Genomic DNA, 20,406 nt, shown 5'->3' with positions numbered 1-20,406 from the left:
TATAGTTGCAAAGATCCTAGGTTTCTATGAATTGAAAAGTTAGTCTTTATTCTGGCTGACTGTGAGAATTACATTTGCATAAATGGGAGACAAATTATGTTTCATTTATCTAATCTAAACTCTGTCATCTTTTTAACTGTCCATTTCCCTCTTCTAGGACACTCTGGCATTCCTGGTCCTGCTGGGATTCCAGGAGAGCCTGGTCGACCAGGTCAGGATGGCTTTCCTGGTCGTGCAGGGACACCTGGGCAAAAAGTATGATGGCGGATGTCATTTAGACCTTTTCATGTATTATGGTTGTATAGAAAATGATAAGAAATTATATCACCTTTTCACTCACCCGAAATGTATCATATACAGGGTGAACCTGGCAGGGGTCTTCCTGGTCCTAAAGGTGCCATAGGTCAGCAAGGAGTTCCAGGATTTCCAGGGGAAAAAGGATATCCTGGAATGCCAGGGGTTCCTGGAACTGAGGGACGTACTGGGCCACCTGGACTACAGGGAATCAAAGGTACATTTACTGTGTTAGCTTCACGTAATACTTTTGAATAGATTATTTAACATGTAATCTGAAAGTACTTTTTGAGCTCACTTAGGAACTTTTAACAAACAATTTTGTTAATTGGAATTGAGTTTTGAAGTAGTGAACAAAAGAGTTTAAACATCTGAGCATTTGAAAAATATCCTGGTGGTTTTACTGATGGATTGCCCAAAGAAGAAAAATAATTGTTGTGGCTTTACAAAAAAACTGTCTGGGGAAACTTGGTTAAATTAAATAAGTTAAAGAACTAGGGAAGATTCCCCTAGGTCCCATCTCATTTCTGCCTAAACCGTGAGCAGTTTAATCTTCTGGGAAGATTTGGGCATAAAAAATTTGGCAATTACAATTTTTTTTTTTAAAGAAAGCACTTCAAACAAACATTGGGTGAGAAGGATGTTTCAAACCATGGATTTCCGTGGGATTTTCAATACCACACAGTCATTGCAGATAATGCAAACTGTCTGGTGAACTTTCACTCTTGTATGGATGCTGACAAACAAGGTGGAAAACAAGTTGAATAGTTCTCTAAAGCAATGGGAAAAGGTGTGAAGGGCCACTGACTGAAGACTAGTCATGTTCTGAATACATTGCATAGGTTGTGTTAAGCATGCTTGAAGGAACATAGAGCATTGTAGCAGTTAATTTTTGTAAAGACATAGGCTTGGACAAAATACAAAGAGTGAAGGGGGACAGGGACAAAAGGTCACTAGACTGTAGCAGCTCAAAGAGAGAACAGTGGGCAGTAGGGACAGTGGGGGGGTGAAGTGGATTTAGTCTGCTGGATACCTTCAAGAAACAGACAACTAATTTGTTCCTGCCCACCAGTTGGAGTTTCCCTTATCCAGCAGTTCTTGCAGGAAGGACAAAATCAGTGATATGTCGTAGGAGGTTGGGTCTTTACCACAGGTTGAGCATCAGGCAGAGAAAACAGACTATTTAATGGGCATCTAGGTTTCTTTTAGCCTGAGAAATAGTGTTTAGATTATGCCTGGTGAGATTTGCAGGCTCCCACCCATAGGCCAGAGGTGCAGAGCCCACAGCTTGGACTGGGGGTGCCAAATTGTCCTGTTTACCTGAGAGAGGAGATCCCTGCTCAGAGGAATGGGCTACGAGCAGCTGAGACAGTTCTGAGAAACAGTGCTGGTTTCTCCAGAGCTGGGCCATCAGGAGAACCTTATGTTCTTGCTCCCTGACCTGCCTGATTACCTGTGGGATCAGTGCATTTGGGGGAAAAGTGTAAAGGAGGAGATTTGCCAATGCATCATGGGCCAAAATATCCCTGTCCTTTGAATAATGAGTCGGATATGAGAGCTGTCTTCTGAGGCGAAGAGGTCGACCTCTGCCTTGCCAAAGATCTCGTAGAATTTCTTCCTTTTTTTATTTTATAATTATGCAAACAAATAACATAATTACAGCTAACAAATCAAATATAAAATAACCAAAATATACATGAGAGCCAACATGATTTGTCTCTGTGTGTGGGTGTGTGTGTGTGTAAGTGTAACTGGGTGTGGGGATGGATGTACAGGTGCTTCTGAATAAATTAGTATGTTAAGTAAAAGTTCATTTAAGTAAGTCAACTCAAATTTTGTTCCAGTCTTGTTTGTTGATCCTACTCCTTCCTTTTTTGTAAATGAAAAGTAAATTTTTTTTTTTTTAAATATATTTATTTTTTTAAATCTCCCAGAATTTCTGAACAATCTACGGATGGTACATCAACTCCTCTGTGGGGACATTTTTCTATGACAACATGCTGCTTCATGGTTCATTTTAGAGCTGAAGATATTTGCCCGAACCCGACGGGACCCGATGGGACCCGACAGGTTTGGTCGGGTTTGGGCTTAATTTATATAATCTTACGCGGGCTCGGGCTTGCGCTCCGGTTTGCGAGGTAAACGAGCGGTCATGTGATGTGTTTTGATTAGCGTGAGAAAGATGCGAAAATGGATGCTGAGTAAGTGTAATGGAGGCTTGCCTCTGGCGATTACGTTTTGGTTGCACCAGCAACTAAAGCAAAGTCTGAGGTGTGGAAAAGTTCCATGTTTATAATGAGAATAATGAGTGAATAATGACATTAGTGAGCACAGGAACACGCTGAACCCACTTAAGTATATTTTACTGTGCAATTTCTTATATAATTTAGTAAGTTAGAGCAAACTTTTATTTTGGTGGGTTGTAGACAGAGTTTCTGTGTTTTTTAATAAACTATTATTATTGGCTAATAGGTCTACTTGACGTATAGCATACTCTACTGTGCAATAGTACTATATTTCTGTTTGAATTTCTTCAAGTTATGCCCGAAATTTTATTTTGACAGGTTGTCATAAAGACATTGCCGTTTCTGTCAGTCTGTATATACGATACGAATGAATGACGATAGTTTTATCAAATGAAATGGTGAAATCCTCTCATAGCGCGCTGGCGTGCGCATGTGTAGCCTACATCATGCATCAATATAGTGAAGAGCTGAAAACACCATGCGTGCTTCAGTGTGTGCGTGTGTTTGTGTGTGTGTGTGTGTGTAGTAGAGCACACATTCCCAGAGACGTGTATAACAACACCTTCAAATGGGTGCCCTAAGCAGGACTGTATTGTTGTGCCCCCCTTCCTCAAATATGATGATTGAAAAAAACACCTACTATATAGGGGTGAAAATAGACCTTTAATCAAATAGAAAAGTAAATGAATAAATGAATAAATTGTATTATTTATAAATTGCAATTGTAGCTCTCAACATTTACCTATGGCTATAGCTTTATTATGACTCTATTTTATAGTCTCAAGCATTAAGAAATCATGCAAAAGGAAGCAGTTTTACTGTGATAAAACCATGGTTTATTTTTGTAAGGGTTATGATTTGCATGTTTTTTGTTGAAGAAATTATAAAGGCTATGTCATCTATAGCAGCAAGGTGGTCAAAAATGAAAGATTAAGTGAATATTTGAATTAAATGTTTGATCAGTAGCCTAAACAAGGATTTTACATGGTATTTGGCTCCCTTTGCAGGCATTTTTAATAACATGTACATAAATTGTTTATTTTGTATTTGCCTATATTATGTATTTTAACAGTGTTATTATTAACCAATCATTATTGCCTCATTGTTTTTTATATAATACATTTTAAGTCATTTTAAAGGCTATTGATGGCTTTTGGTCTGTTTTTATAGCAACAACAACAAATATTACAGTATATTAATACTTTGTAAAAAATTGCAATTGCCACCCCGGTAGATCCGCTCCTGTAGTGGATGCAATCATTTTCCTCCACAAAAACATGTAGGCTTAGCCTATTCTCTGTAAGTAAAGGTTTTTTAAATGATAACTAAATATTAATTGAGCCTTAAATGCATAATGTGGACAGAGTATTTACACGGATGTTGGAATTATTATTTTATTAAAATGTCAGCTGCTAGTGACTTGTTTTTATTGGTGCGTTGGTCTATTTATAGGCTAAAAATGAGCCTATGCCTATTTAGAGTGCTGAGATTTTAAGATGTCACAGAGTACTTATTTTATTTCTTTATTCCAACTTCCAAACCCAAGTTGAGCTGAGCCCATTCCAAGAGGTGCTCTGCCAGAATGAAGAGGGGCTTCGAGGAGAGCCCTCCCTAGTGATTTATGTAGGACACCACAGTCATGCTGTCCAAGCGGACCAGAACATAGTATCCCGTTATGTCCATCAAGAAGATCTGAAGGGCCAGCATTTCCAGGCAGTTGATGTGTAGCTCTTCCTCTGCTTTTTACCGATGGCCAAAAGTAAGTTTGCCATAGCACAGAGCTCCCCAACACATGTTGGAAACATCTGTCTTCCTCCTGCATACTATCCCCAGGGCCACACCCTGCTCTATCCACGGAGAGTTTTTCCAAGGGGCCAGAGCTGTAACACAGGCCTGGTCTACATTGATACATACGTGTCTCTGAGATAGCAGCTCTGCATCTGTCTAGGCTAGGACAAGCCAGTTGTCGAGGTACTGTAGTTAAGAGTGCACCTGCCTCAGAGAGGACATTCCATGTCCATGGACTTGGTTAAAGTGTGAGGAGCCAGAGACAGTCCAAAGAAAAGGACCACGTGATGATAAGCCTCTCCCTCGAAGGCAGCTCTCAAGAATTGTCTGTGATGGGGGCAATGTGGATTGACAGTAAGTGGCCGTATTTTCGAGAGGATCTGTTTCATTGTAGTCATTCTGAACGACTGTTTCATGAGGGCGCAGTTCAGGTGTCTGAGATCGAGGAGGGGGACGAGGAAGTAACGAATGTAGAAACCTGACTCGCTCTGTGTTGGAGGAACTGTTCCATGGCTCCTTTTGCCCTGTGCAGGACGTGTGCGTCCTTGCTTTGAACTAAGGTGGGGACCATGCCACTGAAATGTGGGGTTTTCGAATTAATTTAAGTGAATAACCTTATTTAATTATCCCCAAAACCTCTCTGTATGCCTTCTTTGTGTAAATGTTTGTGATTTATTTTGCCGGCTATCACAGCAGCTTGTTGTATGGGTGCATTAACGGGCCCAGCATTTACAGCAAACAGATTGTCCTCGGCACCCAGAACTGAACTGGAGTTGTATGGGGTGGTCTGGCTGTTAAGAGACTTTGCCCTTTCCTCTTCCTGTCCGGCAGGTCAGGACGACCTGCGGTGGGGTCTTGAAAGGCATAACTGTGTTTTTATTTTATTTTTTGGTTTTTTATAAATTTGCCTGCAAGGTAGGATTTAACCAATGAGGTGCAGTTTTTATGAGGGCCAGTTCAGACAGAAGGATCTAATCTTTTCAGGAAGGTGTCAGACAATGTTTTCAAATGCCTCAAGTGTTTTCACCTCAAACTGGAAGAGAGTATTGGAGAATCGGTTTGCATGAAATCAAATGAGATGAGTTCAGTGTTTGTAATAACATAAAATTATTTTGAATTTGCAGGTAATCCTGGACCACCTGGAGCTCGTGGTGCAGCGGGGCCGCCGGGTCCTCCAGGGCCTGGAGAACCTGGACCACCTGGACCAATGGGGCCACCTGGAGACCCTGGACCCCTTGGTGAGTTTTCCTATTAATCAGCACCCAAAAAGATGTACAGTATGTTCATATACCTGCCTAGATGTTCACATGATCCATGGTTTGAAACAAGCTTTGATGATGTCTTAGGTCGGATCGGTATAAAGGGTGAGAAAGGTTATAAAGGCCTACCTGGTTTAGACATGCCTGGCCCTCCAGGAGACAGGGGTAGCCCTGGTGTCCCAGGTGTATCAGGATCTAGGGGTTTGCCTGGGGAACAAGGACCTCCAGGAAGAGATGGCTTCCCTGGTGAACGTGGTGAGCACCCATTATTCCTGGCATTCTCCTTGCGCATGCTTGTATACCTATAAGATGATTCAAATTTTAATGTTGTTGTTGTTGTTTTTTTCAGGTCTAAAAGGAGAAATTGGAATAATGGGAATGTCAGGACCCCCTGGACCTTTAGGCCCTGTTGGAAACCCTGGAGAGCCCGGACCAAAAGGTAATAAAACACACATTTAAAACAATTACCATATTTTTCGGACTATAAGTCGCACCTGAGTATAAGTCACATCAGTACAAAAATACGTCATGACGAGGAAAAAAACATATATAAGTCGCACTGGACTAAATGTCGCATTTATTTAGAACCAAGAACCAAGAGAAAACATTACCGTCTATAGCCTCTCGCGGCTGTACACGGTAATGTTTTCTCTTGGTTCATTTCTCTCGGTTCATGTCAAATTAATTTTGATAAATAAGTCGCACCTGACTATAAGTCACAGGACCAGCCAAACTATGAAAAAAAGTGTGACTTATAGTCCGGAAAATATGGTATTATTATTTGGACTGCAAATAAACTTTTATCTTATTATGACGGAGGCACATTCAGAGTTGCATTCGCTAAATCTTAATGATGTTGTTCTGTCTATTTCAGGTGACCCTGGTTTGATTGGGGTCAGGGGAGTGTTTGGCGATCCAGGTCCCAAGGGTGAGAGAGGAGAGCAGGGTCTACAGGGGCCACCTGGAAACATGAGTGATGTTGACATGGAACACATGAAAGGGGAGAAAGGAGACATCGGAGACATAGGTACAGAGAGAAAGAGGGGTTTGTCATAGAGGTTTCAGAACCTAAACTAATGGTCCTATGTTTTGAAGATGATCTAAACAGATACAATAAAATAACATGAATCTTTGTTGGAGTTTGAAGGAAACTGACAGCTCTGGATTGTTGGCTTTCATTGGTGGCTGATCATCATCAAAAATGGTGCTAATTTATGTTGAAATTCAGTGAACTATAAACTTATTAGTCTTTGTATTTTAACCTTAAATATCAGGTGATCCCGGTCCTTCTGGAGAAAAGGGGTTTCCTGGAACACCTGGAGACCCTGGAATGCCAGGAAAAGATGGAATGCCAGGAAAAGATGGAATGCCAGGTTAGATTTAACAGTATAGTTGTTGTTAACCCTCTGAGGTCTAAAGGTGTTTTGAGGACCTGGAGAAGTTTTGACATGCCCTGACTTTTGGCAATTTTGCACCCATACAAATTTAGAATATGAGGCCATGTCTACGATTTATATGCAAATGTCAAAAGGCTAAAAGGAATTTCTAAAACATAAAGCCCAAAAGATTGTACATGATCCTAAGCAGGTGCTATATTTATTTAACCAGGAGAGAACCCCACCGAGATTATTATTATTATTTTTTAACTTTTTTACAAAGGGTGACCTGACCAAGATATGCAGCCAAGTTATACAAATACACATATGACATTTAAAACATTAAACATCAAATTAAGATAAAAAAAAAAAAAAAAAAAAACATTACATTAAGATACCTCTAAAGCACTTTTCACAATTAATATAATTCCAAATAAACATGTTAAATGGAAACACCCTGGAAGTCATGCATAGACTACTTGAAAAATAATATTTTGATCAAATTTAGAGTGCACTGTATTGATATTACTAAATTACTATTTAAATTACTAATAAACCAACAACAATGAAATGTGTGGGGTTTTTGTATTATTATTATTATTATTTTTCTGCATTTGTGTTTCTTGCCCAGATATGAACCATATCCAATTTAGGTAACAAACCATGGATGTTTACATGGATAAAACCCAAGCCTGATCTGGATTTTAGTTCAGCTGAAGTAGTAAAAGTTGGGGAACCTCTATTAGTAGGATATAAGTAGCATAAGAAGTATGAAGCTCTTTCCTCTAACTGATTTACTTGCTACATCATTTCTTATAGTCGGACCCACACAGGGAGAATATTTAATACAGTTGTTCTCTTCCTTAGTTAGAGACCAACTGTCTCTGATGTGCACTTGGTAAGGCAACCAGTTAAGTAGACACGCTACGGGCGTGCATGCAATAATTAAACACCACATTATCCTCCGAAGTAGATCTCTGAAAAGGCTGGAAAACAAGGCAGTGTATGCCAACAATCCTTCAGGGACCTTCCCCACACGACAGCTGGCAAAAACCTCTACAAACTTGTCCCACCAAACCGATATAGTCACCGCAACAGCAAACAAACCCCTACCAATGGACTTGAACTGAAAGCTGCAAGAGGTGCGATGCCGCTGTTACCAAAGCTCAGTCCCATGAACACCTGCAGCAAACATAGAACTCCCATGACCGTAGTGGTACTCTCCCTTCCAACCAGTCTTGGATCCAGTGCTTGAGTATGATGCAACAGAATAGTCGTTAGAAATTCCAGACAAGCAAAGTAGAATGTTAAAAGTCCAGTGTCGATACATACAGTGCGGTACACAAACGAATCCACGCTGAAAGAATAGGGATCGGATTAAAGTGATTTTAGCACTGAAAATCAAGTTCATATATGTTTAAATATAGTCAGTAAACTTCTAAGCAGGATTTTAAAACAACAGTCCATTTAGGTGAAAATAAAAAATGAAATGACAATGCACAAACACCAACAGACTAATGAGCCGCCATCTTGGCACCATGAATATGATTCAATAATGTTATAATGAGGGCATTATTTGATTACTGTGGCTTCATTGCAGGGGATAAAGGAGACACTGGAGTCCCTGGGGAGCCAGGACAAACTGGAGAACCTGGAGACCCAGGTCAGAGAGGAGACATGGGATACCCAGGTAAATATAATGCTCTCTATTTCTGCATGTGGGTTAACTTTGTGTTTATGTTTTTGAAAAATAGGTCTGCCAGGTATAATTTCCTGTATTATATACCTGTGTGTTGGTTGCATCACATGACTTTTCACAGTACGATTTTTCTAATATTATTAATCAGTGAAGCAGTTTTGTTATATTTAATGATTTATTTTTAACCATGGTTTTTACATTTAGCTATAGTTTAAATTGAATGTGAAAAAGTCTGGTAATGTTGTTTTTATGTCGTTTGATGAACATTATATGTGTTCATCAGTAAACATTTTGTGGTTCTTTAGGTTCAATGGGGCCAAAAGGAATTAAAGGTGTTGGTGGGTCACCGGGTCACCCTGGATTTAAGGGTTCTGATGGCCCCAAAGGAGATAAAGGAGACCCTGGTGCAGCCGGAATAGGCATCCCTGGTCCCCCTGGAGTGAAGGTTTGTTTTGTTGTATTAGTATAAACATCTTTGACATTACTTTGTTCATTGTCACTATGGTTTCTGGTGAGGAATATGGGCTTGACTCCCGTTGCATGCTCATTCAGACAGAATTCCAAATGCAGCTGTATGTTCCTGTGGGACCTGAATGTAAATGCAGTTGTCAATCCCAAAAACTGACAGTGTTAATATAGCCTATATCTCTTACTTACAGGGAGATGTGGGTGCCCCTGGTTTCCCTGGTGAACCTGGAGAGAAGGGACAGAAAGGTACAATGGGCATCCCAGGGACTCCTGGAACTCAAGGACCTAAAGGAGACATAGGATTGATTGGTTACCCAGGCAAGATGATTACAGTGTCTTATCCAAATGACATTGACATATACTTGTGTACCAGCCAGTGATATTTTATTGTAATACCAATCATATTTGTATTATTATTTTTTCTGAGCAGGCAGTCCAGGGAAACCAGGTGAGAAAGGTGTCAGTGGGTTGCCGGGGTCTCCAGGAGATCCTGGGTTTCAAGGACGTCCAGGTGAGTCAAACTGACATTCTCCTTAAGATTTATTTAAGGCACACTTTTAATGTCCCCTGCTGAAAGTCCTGCATTGCTGGTCACCATAATAAGGTATGTTTTACATGCTGGTTTGCTGGTCCACAGCATGGTAAGCAGGTGTGCTGGTGGACCAGCATGATGTTTTGCATGCTGGGACTAGCTTGGGATTCTGGTGCTGGTGGCCAGCATTTATTGTCTTTTGGGTCCTGGTATGATCCCAGCAAGACCACAATAAAACTTATGAAGCACTGAGGTAGTGTTGTAGTTAGTGAAATAAATTAGGTTCAATCTACAAATGATGATGGAGCATTAGTGATGACACCTGCAGTTAACAAGCAGAATCACTGAGGATAAGTGAAACATTAAGATCAAAAAAAAGTGAACAGGTCAGTAGAAACACAACAACTACAACTGACATATAGCCACACAGACTTAGATGATATAAAAATATCACCAGAGGATGATGAACCCCAACTAACTCTTAAAACATGTTTACCATATTCACTTATTACAAACTGGTTTGGCTTTATTCCTTTCTTATGGTTCATATTCAAAGGTTGCTGAAATATGTTACCATTATGGTGATTAGTGTTCCTATAGTTGGGCACTTGGCCATTGCCTTTGGTTGATTTAATTCAGTTTCAACAATGGTTAAAAGTGCATGATATCACTATTTAACATATTATAAAACTTCATGGATCTGTCTGCACTGACATACTTTTTACTGTGTACCCTTTTTGCCCTTTTGACTGACAGCTGGATTGTGACATACAGAATGTGACTTCCCAAATAAGTATGAAAGTCTTTAAAAACAACCACTCCCAGAACTTACATTATATTAAAAATGTCAGTTCTACTTTCAGAAAACGGACCTAATAAATGTATCATATAATCAAAATATAATTCATATATATCATATACAAATATCATATTATTATATAATCAAAAATATGTTATAATTTATTAAATCATATGTTTTAACCTTATGTTATGTTTCATTTGCATCATTTTTTGATAAATAGAGAAATATTCAAGCAAAAACAATGTTTGTCCCTAAAACACTACTGACACGTAACCATGCAAGACAGTGCTGGAGAACCAGCATCACCAGCTCCATTTTGCTTGATAACAGCATGAATATGCTGGCCCACCAGCTAGACCAGCACTATACTAACATAAACCAGCCTGGACCACTACTATACCAGCATAAACCAGCCCTGGACCAGCACTAACCAACATAAATCAGTTTGGACCGGATTGGAATCCACGTTGGTTTATGCTTGATTTTTCAGCAAGGTCACTAGACACATGTAAACTTTTTCAGTACATTAGAATCCTTCTGAGAAAAACAAAACATGTGCACTAAATTAATTTAAAATAGGCCATGATCATTTAGTGTTGAAAATAAGTACAATTTTTAAAAGAAAGGGTTGGTTTTAGTTCTTCCTACATTTCGTGAACTGTGAATACATTTATAAGTACTCAAATAACAGATGAATCATGATTTGTTTGTTAAAATGTGTATGCCATTTAGTGGTGAAAATCCTAATGATTATTTTGTTTGTTTTTTTGATTAGGTGAGCCTGGTCTACAGGGTCCACCAGGTCAGCCTGGGGAGAAAGGCGAACCAGGGGTAGATGGCATTCCTGGATTGTCAGGAGAGAGAGGAGAACCTGGTAAGATTATGTAGCTCCTTTAAGTGAAAGGTAGCTCAAAAAGGAAAATGCTGTTAATTTAACATGCTTTAGAGTAGTGCACATATCTTGGGCTATTAAAAGACTCTTTTTTTAATATCAAATTTGGTAATTGCTGCATACCTTTTTGTTTTTATATGCACAACATGCGTTTCACGTTTATACGTTTATAAGGCAAGAATAACTCATTTTATTCATAGATTTTGTTTCAGTTCTCCCTTCATTTGTGAAAACATGTATGCCATTTTCATGCACCAATTTGTACATGCACACAGTGATCTAAGACGAACAATGATTTCTCTTCTTCAGGTAAACCTGGTACAGGTTTGCCAGGAGCCCATGGGGAACCAGGCAACAAAGGTCAGAATCACATATCCCCAATAATTAGGTTGTGGAGCATTAGGAGGTCTACTTAAAATTACATTTTTGGTTTATTATTTTCAGTGTATAATCTAAATATATTTTAGAGAAAAGTAACTAAATTAAATCAATACTTCTCATCCCCACACAGGTGACAAAGGCAACCCTGGTTTACCTGGCATTCCTGGGAGTCCAGGTATTCCTGGAATTAAAGGTGAGAAGGGTCTGCCTGGATTCCCAGGGGACCAAGGGCGCCCTGGAGAGAGAGGACTTCCAGGATCATCCATGGAGGGGCCTAAAGGAGACCGGGGAGGTCAGGGACACCCAGGAGAACGAGGTGAAGCCTTAACACCTCACCAAACAGGACATTCTGTCACATAATATCTCTCTTCTGCTGAATGTGACCTGTGTCAGCTTACACTCACATCACATTTTTCCCACAGGTGTGACTGGTGAACCAGGCCCACCTGGCGTACCTGGCAGTGCTGGAGCTAAAGGAGAAAAGGGAGATATTGGTTTCCCTGGCCCACAGGGCTCTCAAGGGTTTAAAGGAGACAAAGGTTTCACTGGTACTCCTGTGAGTTTGTCAAGGCTTCATCCTCAAAAATAAAATGTGTGCCCTTAAAAATGATATGGGGTTATTTAATACAGTTGTGCTCTGTAGGGTGAGCCTGGATTGCCTGGTTATAATGGGCAAAAGGGTGAGATGGGACCACAGGGTGTTCCTGGTTTCCCTGGTAAGACTCCAAATAAAATTTAACTTGACAGAATATTACAGTGCATTTCTGTGTGCTTTTTTTTAAAGTGTCAAAAAACGAATCTAAACAAAACAACGCTCAATAGAGATGGTAGATTGAGTGCCTCTGTGTCATTCCAGGTACAAAGGGTGAGCAAGGAGTGATCGGTCCTAAGGGTGATGGAGGTGATAGAGGATTCCCAGGTCTCAAAGGTATGAACAAAAACTTGAACTCAGATTTCTTTTGAATATTATCATAAGTGTCTATCCACATTTAAATAAACATTTCAACTGGTATAGATATTATCACATTGGTAGCATCATTTAAATTCATTGCTTTGTTTTACAGTACATTACAACTATAACAAAACAACAACAATAATAATAATACAATCATTAAAGATATCAAATAATTTAATATTACTATTGTTTAACCATTATTATTAAATATTACATTTATTCATACTTATTCATGTTCATATTTCATACCCTTTTACTTTGAATTTGTAACTCTGTACATATACATATACACAGACAGGCACACACACACACACACATACACACACACACACACACACACACACACATATATATAGTAATTGCACAGGAAGATGTTACTGGGCATTGCTGCCTGTCGCACCTCCTCCAGTGCCCATGGGTGAGCTGCAGGGTCATCAGCCAGAAATGTATATATATATTTATATATATATTTATTTATTTATACATGAAGAGTTCATAAACAAAATCCAGAAACAAGAATCAAAATGTTCTTCTACAATTAACATTTTTTCAGCCTCTTATGTGTAAGTTCAGTAATTTTACTTTAAATGCAGTGCATAGGTTCTTTTCATTGCCATTTAAATTAAGTAAATTAACATAAACATAGGTACCTGATCAAAAATGCTAATTCTAGAAGAAAATTTCAAATGGCACTTAGAGGCTTTTGCATCTGAACACAAAAAATATTTTGCATATACACACACAAAATATCAGAACACATTTTGTGTATCCAACAAACTGCTTCTTCAAATCCTTATTTGAGCTTGAGTATATGGGGAAACATCTTTACAATAATAATGGACAGTTCAGGTGTGAATGCTATAATTCATTGTAAACACTGTACTAAATCTATGCTTACATTTTTTTTTAATTTAAGGTAGCGAAGGCCCCCCTGGACCCCCTGGGCCACACACATTCATAAAGGGAGATCCTGGTGTTCCAGGACCTCAGGGTCCCCCAGGTCTAGTTGGAATTCAAGGCATCCCTGGACCGAAAGGACAACAGGGTGAGTATTTCAAATATCTGAACTTACAAGTTTATGAAAAGAGTCATTTGACATCTAACACACAACCTCCCTCCTAGGTGTGATGGGACTTCAGGGTATGAAAGGATCCGATGGAACACCTGGCTATAATGGACATCCTGGGGCCAAAGGAGAGCCTGGACAAACTGGACCCTCTGGTAGGTGCACGGACACATCAAATATTAAGAGCCAATCCCAGACAGCAGAAAAGTTCAGCAAATTTCAGCAGAAATGAAATTCCTTTCATTCATAAGATTGCTTATGCTTGCCAAATCCCTATTTGATTTCTTAAAATCTCTTTTTTGAAGGCCCCAGAGGGTACCCTGGACCTCCAGGTCCTAGTGGTTTCCCAGGTGGCATCGGCCCTCCTGGCCCTGCCTCAATGGATCACGGCTTCCTTGTAACCCGCCACAGTCAGAGTGTTGATGTTCCAGATTGTCCAGATGGAACGACGCCAATCTATGATGGATATTCGCTGCTTTATGTCCAGGGCAACGAGAGGTCACATGGACAAGACCTAGGTTAGCACGACAGCCACACAGATCATGTATTTATTCTGAAACATTAATCAAAGTTACTCAATCCCTGATGTTCTGCTCTTTACCCAACAGGTACAGCTGGTAGCTGCCTAAGGAAGTTCAGCCCAATGCCTTTCCTCTTCTGCAACATCAACAATGTATGTAACTTCGCTTCTCGTAATGACTATTCGTACTGGCTCACCTCTCCCGAACCCATGCCCATGAGCATGGCCCCTGTTACCGGTGAAAGCATCAAACCCTTCATCAGCAGGTTTGCGATATTTTATGAATCGTTTGATATTTCGGTGAGTAAGAATTCCTCGTCCTTCTCATGTGCATGCATGTTTTCCTGTGACAGATGTGCAGTTTGTGAGGCTCCTGCTATGGTGATAGCTCTGCACAGTCAGAGCATCCAGATCCCAGCCTGCCCTCGAGGTTGGGATTCTCTCTGGATTGGATACTCTTTCGTCATGGTGAGGAGAATAAAGAAGCATTTTTAGGACTGCACAATGTATTCAAATAAAATTGGAATGGCAATATGTGATAGTCAGCTTTATTACTGTAAAATCAGTTTCAAACTAAAGTGATTTTACAAACTAAAGTACAGGATGTTTAACCCTGTCAGCCACACACTAAGGTCATTACTATATCACTAAATAATCACTGCCTGGAAGCCAAATCTGTTTGCTTTCTTATTTTTCAATGAGGACTATATGAAAATGTGAACCTGTGACTGGTGTGTAAAGATCTGTCTCTGTGTGTAACAGCACACCAGTGCTGGTGCTGAGGGCTCCGGTCAGGCTCTGGCCTCTCCGGGTTCTTGTCTGGAAGAGTTCCGCTCGGCTCCCTTCATCGAGTGTCACGGTCGCGGCACATGCAACTATTACGCTAACTCCTACAGCTTCTGGTTAGCCACCATAGAGGACAACGAAATGTTTAGGTAAGCTTTAACAGACTTTTTATTCATTTACATGCATTCATTAACTGTTATGGTGTATTCACACCAAAAGCAAATTGAATTATTTGTGTGTAGAGTTTATTTGAGTAGATTGCATGCAAAGTCAATGCACGCGAACACGCGAATAAATGCAAATTTGCGAATTGGGTGACGCAATTTAAATCAAGTTGAAAATTCATATTATACTTTAGTACGCAAGCCAATCAGTGAAGAGCTTATTGACACGTCCAGTTGACAGACAGAATATATATTTTTTTTTATTGCTTGTATGTTTTTATTTGTGTCAGTGATGCAGAAAACATCCCACGAGTGAACTAGAGCGAGTAATGCGGTGCAAATATTTGCTTTGCATTTGGCCTTTTATTTATTTTTATGAATGCACTATATATGCCACACTCATGGAGTACTATAAAGCTATAATAAATCCTCTCTCTTACCACAAGAGGGCCCACTAATTTCTGGGTGATTTTGGAGCCTTTGTATTGTGTTTATGCATCACTGCTGTATAAAGCATAAATAAGTCATCCCACTTAATGTAAACAATCACCAGGTCATCTTAAAAAGATTAGAAGAACAAAAAAGTTTTTCTTATTCTTATGCTCAACTGAGAGACTGCTAATATATAGTTGGCTAGTTTTATGTTATATGTTCCATTTTAGGCCTACAATTTCTTTTATAACTTAAACAACAATTGCAATATGCGTAGCAACAATATGCAATAATAAAAAATAAAAAAATAGGTCCGAAAAATGATTCCATCTATTTGTATATTTTTTAAATAATATTCATTTTTTTTTTCATATAAACTGTGCAGTTTTAGAATATTACCCTTCAAATGTTAAACAGATCAACAGCCTATTATTGCCCTTTTCCACAACAATGAAAATAATGATATATGATTTAATTGATTTAAAATTACATTTCAAATAAAGACAAATACTTTTTGTGTTGTGCTCTGCACAATTAGGTGCCACTAAAAAGAGATAAAAACTCAGAATTCCATAACCTTATGAAAAATATGTAAAAATGTGTCCTGTTCTCTTGTGTATTGTGATTACAGCAAACCTGTCCCTACAACGCTAAAGGCTGGGAGTCTACGAAATAACATCAGCAGGTGTCAAGTGTGCATGAAGAGGGTATAGAGCCTCAGCGCTGCGTCTGCTCTTCATGTCCCAGTTTTACGAACAAACAACAAATGTTATGGTGCTACTTCTGTGAAAAGCCACGGAAAAACTTCAAGAATCCACAGAAAAATATCCGTCTCATCATTTATAGCAATGGAACCTCAAGATCTACTATAGCACATGTGCCTCATACAGAGCGCTTAACTAACATTGTTCCATTGTGTCTAATGAATGACACTTGTTTACACTTGCACTGAGTTTATGTATTAGTAAGCAGGTAACCATCTTCAGCAAGAATCCATATGGATTGGATGCTATCCTGTCCAGGCCTTCTTGGTTTTATTTTGTGTTTTTTTTTTCAGCTTTATTTATCATGCCACTCAACAATATCAGATGCTCACACCTTGTTTATTTCTCTCTAAAATGTATAATCAAGCAACACTTATAGCAACATTATAGAATTGGATATTTCATTTTTTCCTACTTCATGTCAGTAAGTTTATCAGCACCCTCTTAGTATGATGTAGGAAAAGCAAAGATCAAGCTTTGTTGTAAATATAGTGCTCTATTTAGTTACTTAACACTCTGTCGCCATAATCTCTTCAGGTAAATGCCATTGATTTTGTTATGCTTAATTATTTATGAAAACGTATGCGATAAGAATTTAAGCACCAAAGGGCCTTTCCTTTCTACAATGATTTCTCTGTGTTAACCACTGCAGAAAACCATCATGGCACATAAACTGTAATATTCTGCAAGGATTTTTTTTTATTTTTTTGTGCATTAGAATGTGGCCTCTGGACTGAAAACGTCCACTTATGAATCTATGTTTAGATGTTTAAGCTTGTTCATATGTGCTTGCGGCTGTGCCTGGTCCATTTTGGTGCAGAAATATTGTCATTACTCTTGTTTAATGGCACAGTTTCAGTCTCTGTTTTCCCGTGATGACATTTAACTTCGTTTCCATTCTCACATAGACATATACAGTCCCTTCAGTATCTGTTTATAGCTCTAATAAATATAACCAGACATCAGATGTTGAGCAAGTGCACTAGTAAGTCAGTTGCTTTTGAACTTATTTTGTCAGGAATTCAAGCTTATTACACCTTGTTCGTTGACTCTTTTATCACTCTATTGACTTGAACTCATCAGCAAACTCACCTGACTTGATTTCAACCACATCTATGTCAAACTTCAAGAGGTTATCCAGAATTTAGGGTCTGTTTCTCAAGCAAGCATGCTCATTTAAACATTGCCTATGGATTCTGTTATATGTCCTGAGTTTCTTTTGTCTCAGTCCCTCAGATACCAGACCAAAGAACCTGCACATGTTCCCCTTACACAGTCGATTTGTTACTTATTGATCTTTTCTTTTTATTATTATTTCATTTTACACTGATAATACTTGACTATGCAATCTACACTGCTTGCTACAAAACCTTGCCCATAGTTGACCTTCCAGCTTCAAATTGTACTACTGCTTTAGCCAAGTAAATAGGTAGTTGTGTTTAAATTGGAAAGTGCCTTGATTCAGTCACGGATGTGAGCCCAGATATCCATACTTTAATGTCACTGATCTCGCACACGCTGTATCTCTGTGCATTGATGTGCCCATTAAGTATTAACGGCTCTTGTTTTTGAAAATGTTGAATAATACAGACATTGATAGCAATTTGTGAATATATATATATAATTTTTTCAGTGTCACATGATTTCAGTGATGCCCCCACCCTATACTGTCATACAATAAAATGTTTGTATAAATGTGTGATGAATATATATATATATAGCTAAAATCATAATTTTGCCATTATTTACTCAACCCTCTAGGTATCCCAAACATCATGATTTTATATGACAGTGTTTTTTGGACCGAACCGCTTTTATATATATATTGGGGGGGGGGGGGGTACTATTATATATTATTATATACTATTGTAGTATTTATTAATATTTTGAATTAGCTTTTATTTTTCTGCTCATTTTAATTTAGTTTTTTTTATATATTTATAACGACCTTTAGTTTACTTCAAGTCTAATTTTTGTAATTTTAGTACTTTAACTTGAAGTTTAAGTGTTTCATTTATTATTTATATTTTCTTTGATTATAGCATTATTTCAATTGACATACTTGCCAGCCTATTTAGTTAGTGAGTTAGTCAGTTAGTTAGTTAGGTAGTTAGTTAGTTAGTTAGTTAGTTGTGTCAGTATTGATTTTGTCTGTTGTCTGTTGACTGGTGTCTGCCATCCGAGGACCCTCAAGGAGCTGCAAGCTTGAAGGAAAACAATTGAACAAATGAATTTTTTAGAGTTGTCAAAATTAAGATATGAAATATAATAATTGCAATAATTTCAGTAGACTTAGTTGGGAAGATATTTAACTTGACAATTTCTATATTAATAATAATAATAATAAAAGATTACTTTTCAGGTCTTTTATTATGGGTTTTCTTCTGACTACAGCTAATTACAAACTATAATGTTCATGCATGTTCTTACTTACATTGGCCTGGAGAGGGCGATCTAAGTTCACTCAGTTTCTCACAAGGCTCATTCCTCCTGTTCAATTCAATTCAAGTGTATTTGTGTAGCGCTTTTTACGATACAAATCAGTGCAAAGCAACTTTACAGAATTTAAGTTTCCACAATATTTAGTAGTAGCTTATCAGTGGTGACTGTCAGTTTGTGTACAAATGCATATCATATTGCAAAATATATGATATCCACTTGTACATAAACTGGCAGTCATATTACGAGTGCATATCTTATTACAAAACAAGGCTAAAAATGATTTATTCTGAAAAGTACAAATATTTGCATTGCTTTACAGCTTCCAAATTCATTTTGAACCAGTTATGGGGGTTCAGATTAACCTCGATAACACAGCTGTCCTCCTCCATGTACTCATAACAAGTCATGCCAATGATAAAAGTCAGTATGAGTCACAAAACAACACGTGTATCCCTCATGCAGAATGTTTCACCCTGTATGACAGGATTGCTACCAGATACAATAAGTGTGCGCCTAAAACTGGATTTCCAAGAATATTTGTTTCATACTATGAGAAACTACCTTGCTCACTTCACATTTTCATTAATAGGAAATTTGTGCCCTTCTGCTGAGGAAAAAACAACAACCTTTTTCAACAAAGGCCTCCAGTCTGACACTGTCACGAAAGGTCATTTTTTTCAAAGCTTTCCTTGTTAGTTTTCCTAGAAATGTTTAAGGATAATATCTAAGTTCCCACATGTTTGCTTGCTCATAATTATTGACTCAGATTTGAAAACACTCCCTCTGGTCTGAATGCATGACTGCATTAGGGGACAGGACTGAAGTCTGCTACTTTTTAGCAAATCTGCTCCACTGTGAGCTTGTTCTCAGTTTTTTGGGGGGTTATCAGCATACGTGTAAAGTGGTGTGTGAGAGCGCTTAGGCTCTGGGCCGTGCACACAGATCAATGAGTACGAGAAGAGATAACCTTTTCTTTCATCTCTTCATCTGTTTTTATAGAAATCCTATTCTCTTTCTCGCCCTATGTTTGCAGTTAGACAAACATAGCCTTTTACCCCATTCAGTCATGGGCTGTTGTTAAAATGACGTGTATAAATGGAGGACCTTTGACCTTTGTGTGACGTAAACTAGTTAGAAGAGTTTCACGATACCTCTTGCAACATCTTTATCAACTTTATACATTATGCACATACTGGAATGCATATAATGTCAGATGATCTGTGCTCATCTTATTTTGGCTATATGTTTAAGTTCTTGTCCCACTTCAAAATGACCTTGAGCACACAGTGATCTGAGTGTGGGTGTTTATGGGGTGAGAGGAGCAGCTGAGTAGAGTTGTGAAACTCTATCGGTCAAAGGGAACACGCTGCAAAAGAGGATGGCAGTAAATTGAGGTGAGGGGTCTGTGCTGTCACCTCCAGGAATGGAGATAGACATGCCATGGATCAGATTGGATCAGTTTTTCAAGGAGACTGTACTGAGCAAAAAAAACAACAACAAAAAAAAAAAACATTAGAGCCAAACTGTGGATTCATGCTCT

The 20,406-nt window shown here is 38.6% G+C and overlaps 1 protein-coding gene across 1 annotated transcript in view; it reads left to right on the top strand.

Moving 5' to 3' along the window:
• LOC113108924 (collagen alpha-1(IV) chain-like) overlaps positions 1-18,123 on the top strand; it is a 55,726-nt gene extending 37,603 nt beyond the window's left edge. The window contains exons 29-52 of the mRNA XM_026272348.1: positions 158-255; positions 361-511; positions 5,453-5,566; positions 5,675-5,842; positions 5,937-6,026; positions 6,462-6,614; positions 6,862-6,960; positions 8,564-8,653; positions 8,968-9,107; positions 9,322-9,448; positions 9,561-9,641; positions 11,240-11,338; positions 11,666-11,716; positions 11,868-12,053; positions 12,160-12,293; positions 12,381-12,453; positions 12,594-12,665; positions 13,609-13,737; positions 13,815-13,913; positions 14,064-14,276; positions 14,367-14,544; positions 14,632-14,746; positions 15,041-15,213; positions 16,292-18,123. Coding sequence (XP_026128133.1) covers positions 158-255; positions 361-511; positions 5,453-5,566; positions 5,675-5,842; positions 5,937-6,026; positions 6,462-6,614; positions 6,862-6,960; positions 8,564-8,653; positions 8,968-9,107; positions 9,322-9,448; positions 9,561-9,641; positions 11,240-11,338; positions 11,666-11,716; positions 11,868-12,053; positions 12,160-12,293; positions 12,381-12,453; positions 12,594-12,665; positions 13,609-13,737; positions 13,815-13,913; positions 14,064-14,276; positions 14,367-14,544; positions 14,632-14,746; positions 15,041-15,213; positions 16,292-16,373 — 2,915 coding nt within the window. The 3' untranslated portion in view covers positions 16,374-18,123. The remainder of the gene's footprint in view (positions 1-157; positions 256-360; positions 512-5,452; positions 5,567-5,674; positions 5,843-5,936; positions 6,027-6,461; positions 6,615-6,861; positions 6,961-8,563; positions 8,654-8,967; positions 9,108-9,321; positions 9,449-9,560; positions 9,642-11,239; positions 11,339-11,665; positions 11,717-11,867; positions 12,054-12,159; positions 12,294-12,380; positions 12,454-12,593; positions 12,666-13,608; positions 13,738-13,814; positions 13,914-14,063; positions 14,277-14,366; positions 14,545-14,631; positions 14,747-15,040; positions 15,214-16,291) is intronic.
• Positions 18,124-20,406: the final 2,283 nt, after the last annotated feature.

Source organism: Carassius auratus, chromosome 9 (genome assembly GCF_003368295.1).
Source record: "Carassius auratus strain Wakin chromosome 9, ASM336829v1, whole genome shotgun sequence".
Classification (NCBI taxonomy): Eukaryota; Metazoa; Chordata; class Actinopteri; order Cypriniformes; family Cyprinidae; genus Carassius; species Carassius auratus.
This window is presented reverse-complemented; position numbering and strand designations above follow the sequence as displayed.